Genomic DNA, 15,074 nt, shown 5'->3' with positions numbered 1-15,074 from the left:
AGGAGTATGTTTTTTAAATAGTTTTTTCAGTTGCAGCCTGGTTCTTAGAATAACGTTTTTTTCAAGCCCCAAGTTTAGCAGTATTTAAATAATATTTTATGTAAAACTTAGATGGAAGTAGACAGAGAAACAGAAGTAAATGGACTTATCTCATTTCAGCAGTGACCACTAGCTTGAAAAATAGTGAGAAAGGATGCTAATATGGGATTCCAACTGCCAGGGTTTGAATACTGTCTTTAGCATTCACCTGATACCTAATCCTGGATATTGCTTCAGTGTCTTTGTACATGAAAAAAATAGGCTTAATCACCAATATTTGATGTGAAGATCATATGATTTAATATGTACCATGTGGAAACAGGATCTAGTATATAATGTAAAGTGGCAGTTATTGTTTCCAGGCTGAGGATGGCCTGGTTAGACTATGGACTGAGAAAAACTCTGAGGTTTAACATATTGGAATACCTAGAACATGGATGCCAAATGTATACACATTTGGTAATTATCTTAGGCAACAAAAAAATCCATCTGTTTCAGTGTGACTTTCACAGAAAGTTTAATTTTTTGTGTGTTTGCTAGTCAAGCAAAATAATCGATTCTTCAAATACAGCTGTAATGTCAATAAAAGTAACTACAATATATTTCAGTATGTATATTCTGAAACAACTCTATTTTCAACAATACAATATAATTAGGTAGCTTTGCACAGTGGCAGTATCATAGCCAATGAGGTTTATCTGAGGCATGATTATTGCTAATTAAAATATAATTAGTTACTTAAAATGAGTACCATGGGCTGGGGATATAGCCTAGTGGCAAGAGTGCCTGCCTCGGATACACGAGGCCCTAGGTTCGATTCCCCAGCACCACATATACAGAAAACGGCCAGAAGCGGCGCTGTGGCTCAAGTAGCCTTGAGCGGGAAGAAGCCAGGGACAGTGCTCAGGCCCTGAGTCCAAGGCCCAGGACTGGCCAAAAAAAACAAAACAAAACAAAAAACAAATAAAATGAGTACCATGACGTTGACGTTGATATATCTCATCATAGTAAGCTAAGGGCAAAACAATTGGAAGGGATTCCTAAATATATTGCAAAAGAAGGGAGGAAAATAACTCGGAGTGGACCCAATCCCCTCAAGCTACGATAGCTCTCATACCATTTCAGTTAATTTTATTTCAGAATTTTATAAAATAGGTGTATATTATTCCCCAGGTCTTGGAATTTGATGCAACAATCCCAAAAGGCCATTTAAGAGAACACTCAGAGGTTATTTTTATTTTATTTTATGGTAAAGGTGATATACAGAGTGGTTACAGTTGCATAAGTAAGGAAATGAGTACAATTCTTGTGGAGCATTGTTTTCCCCTCCCTCATTTTCTACAGCCAGAGCTTATATCCTAGTTATTGCATTTCAAAGTCTGTGCTCTCTTTGGTTAACACGTGTGCCTCCCAGAGTGCTGTGTATACCATAATCTGACAAGTGTAGGGCAACAATTATTCTGATCCACAGAAACATAACTCCGTTAGCATTACAGCATCTTACATTTCAACTAGTTTCATTTCTTTGCATATTTTTATTTCATATCATCCCCAACCTGTGTCATTAAAGCCCTTCCCACAGGCTTTGGGTTTTGTGAAAGGTGGGGTTGCTCTACCAAGTACAGTAGGAAAAGAATATATAACTTCTCTGATTTATCTTATAGCATCTAATTACAATCACCTAGAAACATCTTTGAAGATTAATGGTATAGATTAAAGAATCAAAGTTAATACCAATTCAATCTCAAATAAATGATAATATTTTAAGTAAAAAAAAAAAGAATGCTAGCTTTGGGGTTGGCTCTGTCTCAGCTGCTCACTACTGATTTCCTTATGGGGCAGAACATTTCGCAATGCTGAAATTTTCCACCTTTTCAAATACAGTAAAGTATTTGGTATTTAATTATCTCAATTATCCATTTGTTTTTTGCTGCTCTGTGAAGATTTATAATTTGGTTTGCCTTTTCCTGAATTAAAATGTACACCAAAGTCCTAAATAAATGGCTGTTCTTTTGAAATTCTCCAGTCCCTTGGAAATCCCCAGGATTCATAGAATTTATCTGAATAAAGGATAATAAGCAAACCCAGAATGAGGGTTTTTAGGTCCAGTGAATCCACTTAAATTCTTTTCACTTATTATTTAGACTGTCCTGATTTTTAATTTTCATGTTTTCCACAGGACTATTTTACAAATACAAACAAAGTGTTGACAAAAGACTCTCAGCAAGATTACCAACTAGAATATGCCATGGAAAACAGCACACACACAGTAATTGAATTTACCAGAGAGCTGCACACCTGTGACATCCATGACAAGAGCATAACGGTAAGACAGGTGGAATGGATTGGATGTATATACTCACAAGGTGCTTAACCAAATAAAATGAATAAATGCTCAGAAAGTACCTTTAAAGCCGGGCACTGGTAGCTCATGCCTGTAAACATAGCTGCTTAGAAGGCCGAGATGTAAGGATCTCAATTCAAAGTCATCCAGGTCAGTAAAGTCCATGAGACACTTATGTCCTATTAAGTACCAAAGAAAGCCAGAAATGGAGTTTTGGCTCCAAGTAGTAGAGAGCTAGCACTGAGTACAAAAGTTCAAAAGTACAAAAGCTTGGGACAGAGCCCAGGCCCTGAGTTCAAAAGCCAAAGAAAATCTAAGATTATAATTTTCAATAAATATCTTCTTGTGTGAATTTGATATTTTTGAAGAGCTCTTTAAAGGTTTTATGGTCGTATTTATAAGCAAATTTCTACTTCTCTATAAAATTTGGAAATAGACAATAGATAAATTTTGGGAAAATGTTTTGTTCAGGGAGAATTATGATATTGATTAAGATGTAATTCATATGACTTATAACTGATTCATTTTTGTGAATTTTCAAACTGAAAAAGATGAAAAATCTGAGTAGAATCACCCATTGCCATGTTTTATGAGATTTCTTATTTTTAGATTTCTCACAGAAAACAATTTATACACAGTCAAATTAAATGATTAAATATTTGTAAGGCATATAACCTGTGTGCAAAGGTAACATTTTCCATTAGTTGTACTATCTTCATTTTGTATAGACCAATAAAATTCTTTTTTTGTTTAATTCATCATAGTTTTTTTAAAAAGAATATTAAAAGACTTCAAGTAATTCTAAGTAACATTCAGTGTAGGGAGTGAAAGAGGAATAAAAACATATGCCAAGACATAGATCCATTTTCAGGCAACACACAGTGCAATTATGTTTTAATTGGGATAATAATTATACTCATCTGACTTATTAAGAGAGACTATAGCAAAGAGAACATTTAAAATCAGGAGCTTTTCCTTTGTTGTTTATTTTCAGAGTTCTTATTACAAGCACCTGGCAAAAGCACCTTAGTCTGTGGGAGGGTTAATTTTTTCAGCAAACCTTTCCCACCACACAAGCCTCTGGGTAGCGCTTTCCTCAGTTGGAGTACCCCAGGCCTTTGGAAATTCCCAGGATTCATAAAAGGATTTGAGGTTGACTCTAGCATAATAAACCTCAAATCAACTATTTCTTCCATATTTGTTAATTCATACACATGACTATCCTAGTGCCTGGGAAGGAGTCTTATGAGGAGTCTTACAATAATTTTCATTTTTCTTATTTTGCCGAAAATGTCTGGTCCCATTCTAACAAGTCTCAATTTCCCAAAGTTGCTGCTGATTAACAATAATATTTGCTTGGTAACTATTTGCTGCTACTTTAGAATTTTGAGGCTGACAGATTTAAGAAAGTATAACTTCAGAGTCAGTTTTTCTTTGACCTATTTTGGGACACATGTCTTGCTTGTCAGGCGAGTTCCTTTAAAAATAATAATTCCTCTGGTTGAAACCTTAACAACTTAAGTCTGATTTGTGAACTTCAAATGTCATCATTTCCTTTTCTCCATTTGTATATCCTATTTTAAAAAGAGCTCATTCGACTCAAAGGTAAAGAAAGTACTTTCTGAGACATCATGTATCCATGTCTGCTCATCAGGATAGCACGGTGAGGGTGATCTGGGCCTACCATCAGGAAGATGTGGGAGAAGCAGGGCCCAAGTACCATGACTCCAATCGAGGCACCAAGAGTCTACGTTTGTTGAATCCTGAGAAAACCAGCATGGTGCCTGCAGTCTTGCCATACCTTGACCTTGTAAATCAAGACGTAAGTTACTTTAGGTTTTATGATTGCGTAGATGGTTTGACTGAAAGTGTACCAGAGAGATTTTGCTTATGTAAATTGTATTTAATACCATGTCAACAGAATGTGACGTTATGTCTTTTTCCCCCTTTTATTAAGACAGGTCCCCATCCCAAACAAAGGTACAACATATTGGTGCCAAATGTTTAAGGTTCCTGTGTTCCAAGAAAAACATCATGTAATTAAGGTAGGTGACACACTTGCCTAAACTTTTCAGGTGGGATGGAAAAAGAAATGGCTGTCCTTAAAATGAAAATAATAAAACAATATCAAAACAATTTTTAATTATAAAAAGTTATTTAGATGGGGACCAGCGGTTCAAGCCTGTAATCCTAGTTCCTCAGGGGGCCAAGATATGAGGATCACCATTCAAAGTCAGCACAGGAAGAAAAGTCCCCAGGAGACTTTTATCTCCAAATAAGCACTCAAAACACAGAAGTGGACCTGTAGCTTAGAGTGGTAGAGCGCTAGCCTAAGCACAAGAGTTCAGGGAAAGCAGCTACGCCCTGATTTCAAACCTTAGGAATCACACACACACACACACACACACACACACGTTATTTAGAGAAGAAAGAACTGGCTTGATGGATATGCACACCTTTTAAAAAGTCTTGTTATTTTAAAATAATATATTTATATAGTGATAAATTCAGGAAAGAGACATTTGCCAACAACATTTTTGTGAATTCCTGCTTCATTAAAAATTTATGATAGTGTGACAAGAAATCACTGTTGTGCTGTTTCGTTCAATAAAGGGAAAAAGGAAATTACTAATTTTTTGGAGGATTTCTAGAAGTACAGAATTGTGTAATAAATATGCTCATTTTGTTTGTGGCAAAGTGGGATAGGTCCTCCAAAGTTTTGTGTCTAGTGAATGAATGAACAAAGATTATAAAAAAATAGATCTTTGGTACTAGACTCAGTCTATAGATGCTGAAGATTATAATCTAGTTTCAGAACTTCCAGTAATTGTGAAATAAGGTAAAGCCACAAGAAAGAATATAGACTTAAATAAACTATACAAACAATTGTAAGCATTCAGAAAAAGGCAGACATTTCTACTTGTCTGTCATCCCGTCTCTGTAATGATGCAGAGTGAATGTGAGAAAGGAACTTGTGGATTGCAGTTGCTATTCTTACCCTTTACTCTTTGTTCTCAGGAAAGTCACTTTGAGTACTGTTCTTACCTTGTTTACTCCCCTATAAAAAGTGGGAAATCTTAACGTTTTCTTTTTCTTTCCCACAGTATGGGGACCTGAACACAGGGCTGCACATTTTTGCTTGGCTTTTTCACTCAAGGCAGGCACTCTACCATTTGAACCACACTTACATTTCCAGCTTTTAGCTGGTTAGTGGGAGATAAGAGTCTCATATACTTTTCTTCCTAGGCTGGCTTTGAACCGCAGTCTTCAAATCTCAGCATCCCAAGTAGCTAGGATTACAAATGTGAGCCACTAGTGTTCAACCAGCCTTAACATTTCCCCTAGCAATATTTTTGGCAGAGGTGAAAATGCTGAGCAGTCTCTAAATTTATTTGTCTTCTAAAATCAATTGATTTCTGATATATTCATCCAATTGCCCAGATCTTCCTTTTGCTCACAGAATGACTCACAACTACATAGAGAAGCAATAAACCCTATGACCTTTCATTATATACTATCTTGCATTGTGGAGACCTATAGATAAGAAAACATCATACTAGAAATGTTATCATTACCAAGTTCTAAAATAGGATTACTTCCACAAGTGATAAATCATTTACATTTCTATGCTCTGTTTTCTTCCTCTAGAAATGGGGTAATGAAAGTTCATACCTAACAGGGTTGTTATTAAGTACCAAGTGGACCAAATGTTTTTAATATTGGTAAGGTATTTAGAACTATACCTGGCACATAATATCTATCAAATAAAAGAAAATTAATAGATCATTACAATGTACATTTGCTAATTTGTCAATCATCTGATTGGGCTTCTGGATTCTTAAAGAATTCTATATCAGACCTTTCTGGATAAATAGATTATCAATCATTCCATCTAGGAAAGTCACCTTGAAAAAAATTCTGCTTTGGAGATTGTGAAGTTGAGGTTAAACAAAACAAAACAAAACATTAACATTCTTAACAGATCCAGGAAGGAAAGTGCTATGTTTTATTACTTGTAACTGAACAGAACATCTTTCTACAAAATTAGATACACTGCTGTGTTCTGTTGGTAGCATTCATAAATCTCAATGATTTACTTTGGAGAATGTTTCCCAGAACAAGAAAATCCAACAGTGATTAAATTCAAATAGCCATGGAGTGTTCTTGAAGCCTGAATACTGTATAGTCGTGAGATCATTTTTAGAAAAAACTATGTCTTATGCCAGGCACAGAACTGGAATGCTTGATGTTATATGCTATGCTATGGACATCTTATCCACTTTCCCTATTGTGTTGTGTCTATTTAAACAAAAGAGCCCTATTGAAGAGAGTATTTTATCCACAGATTTCAGAAATGGGAAGTGTGAAAGAGGGTTTTCATTTCTATTCAGGTTTAATTTTTGTAACTTGGTAATTTGAGCATTCTTTGTCAAACTATATGATTTTACAACTATAAGAATTAGCTCTTCTATAAGTGAATCTCTTCTCCAACCCTTGGCCACCCCCACATTGATATTCCACATGTTTTACTTGATCTAGGCTCTTCCTCCTTGGTGGAAATAGCTTCTTGTCCTGTTATCAGGATGTATTTGCATGGTTTTCATATGTCTATTTTCATGGGTTCACGTCGTGCCTGCTTTTATCCTGAGGAGACTAGCAGGTGTTTGTTATTGACTGTAGACTCAGTAATTGGTTGTTTTCTCAAAATCTAATTCAACCTTGAACTTTATTTTTGCTCACTGATGTTTCCCTTTTATCCTTTCCTAATTTAACCATGTTTCCTGAAGGCAAATCTTTGACACTTAGATCCATTCAGCAAGTTAAGACAAATTAACATTCATATATACCACATATGAAAATACTTTTCCCTTCCTCTAAATACTTTGTTACCTTCTATTTGGTTATTAAGTTCTCAGTGCTAATGGATTACCATTATACTCTGTAGATTTTTTAAAAATTCAAATAGAAACAGGCATGATCCTTGATACAAATTCTAGGGGGAAAATATGCCTTAAAAATCAAAAGAATATGTCTTCTGGAACTTTGTGCTACACTTTACAGATGTGAAATATTTTTATTCTTTCTTCCCATGTTTATCTGAACTTTATCTGAATTTTAATATATCTTTAGTTACTAAACAAGAGATTGAAATATTTGAGCATTTACTGTGGTCAAAACTATAATTTAAAACCAGAAAGTTAGTTGGAATACCAGATCAAATGGTAATGATTTGAATCGAAGTGGCATATTTTAAAGACAGTTAATTTACACAGTTCAATATTGAGAAGTTCATTGTAGCCCTTCTTGAGTTACATCTTCCTCATGGAAACATCAGAGTATGTCTAGCTACCTGGGTGTTCTGAATAGCCACTTAGAGTACAAGGTAATTGAATTCACTTTGAAAGCATGTGTATTCATGGATATGATTTATTGCTAACTCTGTCACTAATTAGCTTTTTGACCCTAGAGAAAGTACTTAACCTAGCATGCTCCTCAAATTCCTTCCCTGTCAGATAAAGGGATTGGACCAGATGATCTCAATTGGTTCTTTCTACTTCTAAATGTCTGTGACTTGATGAAACAAAAACTGAAGTCTTTGCTGGAATTGGATGGACTCTGGTGTGAGTTCCATAAGTACTTATATCTCACGGGCCCTTGTCAACACAGGGGGAAAAATGCACCCTTGATGTTTAAAGCTTCTCTTCATTAGCCCTTCAGGCATGGGCGTCCTAGCATATATTTTAGTACATCTCAGTATTTTCTAGAGCATGCCAAATAATGCCACAAACCCAGGAGAGTCTGTGGTTATTTGGTCTATTAACAAAAGTGCTTGACTTAAAAACAAAACTTTGCTTCTGAGCTAGAAACCACTTATTTTTTTACTTGAAATTCCAAGGCACTTAGCCAAATTTGTTACTGATATTATTTATTTAATGACTATTATATTTCTGGAGTGACTGATTTTAAGTACATAATGATAATGAAAATAAAAGATATTCTTATTAAATTAAACTATGAAACCACAAATTTTTACAATGTTCCTATTATCTACTTGCTATGTCCTGGCTTAAGCTAAGGTCAGACCACATGGTTTGAATCTTGGCTTCACAATCTCCCAGACTGTTACCAAGCAAGCAGTTTAACTTTGAGTCTTAGGTTTCCTTCTGCAAAAAATGGCTAATACACTTGTCTCAAATATAATCTATCATCATTAAATAAGACACTGTAGAATGCTTATGTATTTGGTATATATTAGCTCAATAAGTGATAGCCATATTAATCCATTTATTTTGGTTCTTTTTAAACTTATTAAATCTTGAAGATAAAGTCATTTAAACATTAGGATAAAAGAGTTCTAAGCAGAAAGACTTGACCAAAATCGGTTGTTTCAGTTCACAATGTCTTTTGATTCTGCTTTTCATTAGCTCAATGCCTTTGGGCAAACTAAACTCAGAGTTTGCATCTTCACTTGCAAAGTAGGAAAAATAATTTTCAGGGAAGGGTAAATGAATACAAGTGAAAACACCTGTTGCATAATAGTCTGGTAATTGCTTGTTTTCTTGCTTCCCTTGAAAGGGATTATAGAGATGAATGACTAAAACTTTACTACTTTCTCATAGTTAAGGTCAGTGCTGTACCAAAACCTTGGAAGGCAGTAAGTCTCTGTTATATTTTGAAGAAAAGATTCCTTGAGAATTAGATTTCATAGCTTGCTTCCATTACTCTAAACCAAATGAAATTTAAGCTAATTTCCTCCTGTTCTTGTCTAAGTAAGGATAAAAACCAACTGGCGATTGTCCTCTGGGAAATATTCATTCACATTCTTAGGCCACCCATTAACTTTCCACTCTCTGACCTTAAATAATGCCATTTTCAATGGATGTAAAAAGATATTTATTTTCTTTAGTTTTTCTTCTACCACCCAACTCAACCCCAAAACTTGGTAAAACTTTTCCAAGTAGGCTAAAAGGTTGGATAACAAAAATTGGGAAGCCTAAGCCCAGTTAATGAAACTTATTGGCTATAAAAATGGTAATGACTAATTAGCAGTAGTTTTATTGAATGAATGCCAAGGTATTTGTGTTGAATTCTACATAGTAATGGGACAATAGAATTGATATGTCATGATATAGCAGTAAAATATGGACTAGTTTTACTTACACACAGGGAAACCTTTGTGTAAAATATTTATCTGAATGTTTTTATTTTTACTACTTTCAATACATCATCTATTGGAATTTTAAAGTCTCTTACAAGGTAAGTCGAATTTGCAGAAGAGCATGCTTAAGCCTAGGAAACTTAAGTAACTTGTTCAACATTGTGCAAATTGTATTAATCAGAGCCACGATTTCAACACAAATCTTCCTAGCAAAACTAGTGATCTTTCTTTGCACAGTTTTACTAGCTCAAGCCTCATGATTTTTTTTAAGGTTTGTATGCTACAATAAACAACAATATGTATGGGAAATCCTATATCTAACTCTTGAGTGTCTTTTCAGTCTAGTTCTCAGAGCCCATATTACTTAATTTTACACAGATTTATGGAAGCACAATTGGTATATAAAGAACAATGTATATTTAATGTGCACAGATTTGATGAGTTTGGGCACACATAAACACTCATGGTTCCATGACCCAAATCAAGATGGCTAGACATATTCATAGCCTTCCAAATTTTCCTATGGAGTTTTTTTGTTTGTTTTGGTAAGAACACTTAACATGAGCTTCACTCTCCAAATAAATCTTGAAGTGCAGAATTCCATATTGTTGTGTGATTCTGTTGTGACATCTATAAGGTCTTGTGCATATTTCCTAGGCTACTTGAGTAGACCCCACTAGAGACATCAGTTTAAAAAGTCTGAGAATTGACACTTAGTATTTCAACTAAGTACAAAGATGTTTTAACCCCCTAGGAGTCAAAAACTCACTAACAATGACACGTATAAAGTTTCACTTGTGATTAGGGAAAATCATTTAAATTAAGATTAGAGTTAAGACGATTAGACTAAAGGTTGTGCTGGCCTCAAACAGGGAGAGATGAGATGATGTCAGTGAGAATGGAATTAGCGATAATTTCAGTGGAAAGAAGGTAACGAGCCTGTTAATCTTGTTGGGACACATTTTGTAACATAAGGATCCTTGGGGAAAAGCCAGCAGAAGCTTGGCTAAACTGAGATAAAATCCTTTTGGAAATGAAAATAATAGTAATGGTCTGTTTTACTCTCCTTCACAATAGCAGTCTATAAAAAGCTGCTCCTGAGAGGAAATACTAACATCTTCATTTGGCACTTAAGTTTATGGCAAAATGTCTACAATACCCTAAAACAAAGAAGTGCTGGCATCTCAGAGTTGCCTTGCAGCCAGTCTGCGATTCCAGGTTCTAATTCTACCTGAAGAATGTGATTATATCATGGTGTCTCTCAAGCGGTTAAACTCATGTTAACAATGCTTCTCAAAAAACATATGGCCTAGTGGCAAGAGTGCTTGCCTCGTATGCATGAGGCCCTGGGTTCAATTCACCAGTACCACATAAGCAGAAAATGGCCAGAAGTGGCTCTGTGGCTAAAGTGGCAGAGTGCTAGCCTTGAGTAAAAAGAAGCCAGACAGTGCTCAGGCCCTGAGTCCAAGCCCCAGGACTGGCCAAAACAACAACAACAACAAAAAAAAAAAAAAAAACATAAATCTGTATAACTCAGATATTGTTTTAAGTGAAATGGGATCCCTAAAGAAATTAGGGTGACTTATTTGCTAAATATTAGAACAGATAAAGCTGTAAATTTATAAAAAATACATGTATGGACATTTACATGTTTGTAAATTTATTTTTATAATATAGGCTATATTAACTTGTCTTAAAATTATAAAAAGATTTCAGATACCGTTTGTATGTTTTCATAGGGTATCATATGTTATGTCAGTTTCTATTCAGTTAAAAAAATATGTCTATTACCCCATGAATGCAATGAGTTTTTGTAGCTTTTGTAAATAAACTTTTAGTGATTAGTAGGAAAAAAATTACACAGTGGGAAACTCGCTTTTAACAAATAAGGCATTTGACATTCAAACTTGAGAAACTCAAATTAGAGGATAGTTGTTCATAATAACACAAATCATAAAATACTACATCATTAAACTATCAAGACTCTCCAGATCTGTTTCCTATAAAGGTATTTCTACATCAAAAATTCAGAGTTTGACAACATGACTACTTTATGAAAACTATCACACTAACATATCAAAAGCATTGTGGTTGAGCCTTGCTTCCTTTGAGTAATTTTACTTTTCATGATTCATATCCAGGATTTACATTAGAATCTTCCAAGTCACCTTTAGGAATGGAGTCTAGAATTTTTGGTTACTGGTCATTGCTATCATAAGAAAACATTCAAGTGTCCTCATACCAACCTCTTTTTTGAGAATCACTATTGCACTTCTTTTCAGAGAATTATTTTACATATTTTATTAGTATCAATTCATGTCCCCATATGCATACCGGGACCTTGATCATACTCATCTCTCAATCATTCTCATAACCCCTACTCACCACAGTGAAACTTTAAAAGGTTGTATATTCATTAAAATTTCAGAAGTGACAATATTTGCTGAGTATTGTTGTATTGTACCCAGCATCATATAGTATTCATATTAAGTATTCGTTTTACCATATTTTTATAATCACAAATTATTTTAGTCAGCCCACATTGGAAAGACTAAATATGCTGATATCTACTATCAAAATTAGCTAGATTCATTTTGTTTGCACATGAGAAAGAATTAAGCATTTGTGACTTTAGCATTTCTTATCCTTGGGTGCATTGCATTTTCCTTTTTGGAAGCAGAAAGGCAAAAATACCAGCTGTTTCCTGAAGTCACAGCTGCCTTCCATTATATAATTTAGCTTGATTCAGATATCAGGGATACTTCCTTCCATGAGGGCAAAATGATCTAGATTCTAATGCCTTGAAGGTAAATCTACACATTAATGTCTCTAATAGAGTGGAATAATTTTAGGAACTGTGTACTTTGAGTCACCTTTGACTTAAAAATGAATTCAATTATCAACAAAGAGAAATCTTTTCATCACTGAAATCCCACTGAATTTCTGTGCCCAGAATTTTAATATAAAGCAAAGGCAAGACCGTGTAAATAACTGTTAGTAGTAGTATACACATGACCTCTAGCATCTCACTTTTAGCTTTGTCCATGGAAGTCCTGTAGTATAGCAGAGGCACTTTGACTTATGGCATGATTTAGAAGTGTACTTAATATGCCTACTAATGTCTCTTTTTTTTTTTTTTTTTTGTCAGTCATGAGGCTTGACCTCTGGGCCTGGGCGCTCTCCCTGAGCTCTTCAGCTCAAGGCAAGTGCTCTACCACTTGAGCCACAGCGCCATGTCCCTACTACATGTCTTAATTAGCAGAAATATCTTTTCACTGTATATCTCTAAATTATGAAGAATTAGTGACTGGTGAGTGTCTGCTTCAGGCAGCATTCAATGCTATGTCTTTTGTCTGAGAGAGAAAAAGAGAGAGGGGGAGGGAGGGGAAGAAGGCAGGGAGGGAGACAGACAATACAAAATAGTCATTTTCTCCTTTTTAAAAAATTTTTATTGTCAAACTGATTTACAGAGAGGTTACAGTTTCATACATTAGGCATTGGATACATTTCTTGTATTGTTTGTTACCTCCTCCTCATTCCCCCCTCCCCCTTACCTCCCCATGAGTTGTTCAGTTCATTTACACCAAACAGTTTTGCAAGTATTGCTTTTGTAGTCATTTGTCTCCGTGTCCCCCGTGTCTCTCGATTTTGGTATTCCCTTTCAGTTTCCTAGTTCTCATACCAGTATAGACGGTTTCCAATGTACTCAGATAAGATACAGAGATAGTGCAGGTACAACCACAGGAAAGGTCATTTTCTCCTTTACTCTGAGTAGATGAGGGAAAAGATGCACACGCCAATAATAGAGAAGCTTCATAGTTAGCAAATGAGCATTTGTGTCAAACTCCACAATAAAGGCAGGACAGGAGACTAGTCACCATTTAAGCATATTCTTAATGCCATACTCAAGATAACTTAGGGGGGAGTGCGGACTTTAGGTTAAGCTGACATGGAGGATTGACTATGAGGCAAGCTTTGTCTATGGACTTAAATTACATAGAGCCAACATTTAGTCCTCATTAAAATAATAAGCTATGCAAAATACAGTGTTACTATCATCATTGTACAGATGGGAAACTGAAGCCCAGAGAGGCCAAGTGATTTTTTTCCATGGCTCTGGTTAGTGTCCCTTTTTCTTGAGGAAGAGAGTGCATTTTTAAAATGAACACACACAAGCACTTCAACATTTCAATTGCACAACCTGATGTTTAGATGTATGAAAAGCAGCACCCACTGAGTGACAACCAGGAGCTTGTTCACCTTTAGCTTTCTGAAGTGTTCATTAACATTCTGGAAGGAAGCTCCATTTGGTTCCACATGTGGTGCAGGATAGTTGATGCTACAAGGAGCATCTGCTTGGACTGTAGCTAATGAGCAGCTGCTGGTTCAACCTTAAATCCATGGTTCTAGGATGTCAAATTAGACAGTTACTTATTGTTGGGGGAGCTGCCAGTGTTTGATCAGAGATCACCTTACCCACACGGAGGCCTTTAGTGTATGTGTGAACTAATCAAAGGATCAGCAAACCACAGTCTGTGGTCTCTAACTTGAATGGTATCATTGTGTAGGTTTAACATGTTTTGCTTAGTGTTAAAACTATGGTACATTGCATCAGACATTCCAAAATAGGATTCAAGGCTACTTTTTACCTGTGTACACATACACACAGCTATTTAATTCTTTACTGTCGATCTGCAGGCAATGCTTAAGAAGAGGGGTGGTCTTTCTTATGGAAATTATGGAATCTCTCTTCTAGCTGGTGACATGAGTTTGTTGGAGCCATGTCAGTGTTGAACTATCACTGTCAGTTCTCCTTTTCTAATAGTTAAAATGTCTGTGATGTATATAGACCTATGGCTAGAAGAACTTTGAATCCTTTAGCATTTCCCTTTATTGAAATATAGGCCTAAAAAGATCTTGACTAATGCACTTATTTTCCAACACATAAATAAATAATACTTCCATCAAGACAGCCTCCAAAAAGTGTGCATCTGTTTCTCTGATCTGTCTTCTGGAAGTTGTCTAGATCACCTTTATGAATGATTTTGAGTATTTTCTATAGTTGTTTTCTAACCTCAAGACTAGAAAGTCAATTTCGTGCTTTGAGATGAAAACTCACAAAGGATTCTCAGTACAATAAGCAATCCTATGGCCCAGGAATGAAAATGACTATTTTTTATTTTCTTAGCAGTTAGGATATTGGTGTCTTAGGCTGGGAATGTGGCTTAGTGGTCGAGTTCTTGCCTAGCATGCAAAAAGCCCTGGTTTTGACTCCTCAGCACCACATAAACAGAAAAGGCCGGGAGTAGTGCTATGGCTCAAGTGGCAGAGTCTAGCCTTGAGCAGAAAGAAGCCAAAGACAGTGCTCAGGCAATGAGTCTAAGCATCAGGACTGGAAAAAAAAAAACAAAAACAAAAACAAAAAGATCTTGATGCTTGGTGTCTGTATCTATTCTTATTTTGGGTGGAAATCATTCACATTTTAAAAGTACACTGAAAGTGTTTTTAAATGTTTGTTTTAGCAAACAAATA

The 15,074-nt window shown here is 35.5% G+C and overlaps 1 protein-coding gene and 1 non-coding gene across 2 annotated transcripts in view; both read left to right on the top strand.

Annotated features, from left to right (window-relative positions):
• Positions 1-15,074, top strand: part of Moxd1 (monooxygenase DBH like 1) — a 54,095-nt gene that overhangs the window by 15,596 nt on the left and 23,425 nt on the right. The window contains exons 2-4 of the mRNA XM_048354097.1: positions 2,219-2,365; positions 4,038-4,205; positions 4,345-4,428. Of these exons, the coding sequence (XP_048210054.1) occupies positions 2,219-2,365; positions 4,038-4,205; positions 4,345-4,428 (399 nt within the window). The remainder of the gene's footprint in view (positions 1-2,218; positions 2,366-4,037; positions 4,206-4,344; positions 4,429-15,074) is intronic.
• LOC125357821 lies at positions 698-845 on the top strand. The gene has a single exon (XR_007212215.1). It is a non-coding gene; the product is annotated as a U4 spliceosomal RNA (small nuclear RNA).

Source organism: Perognathus longimembris, chromosome 9 (genome assembly GCF_023159225.1).
Source record: "Perognathus longimembris pacificus isolate PPM17 chromosome 9, ASM2315922v1, whole genome shotgun sequence".
Lineage (NCBI taxonomy): Eukaryota > Metazoa > Chordata > Mammalia > Rodentia > Heteromyidae > Perognathus > Perognathus longimembris.
Note: the sequence above shows the minus strand (reverse complement) of the source record. Positions and strands in the feature narration are given on the sequence as shown.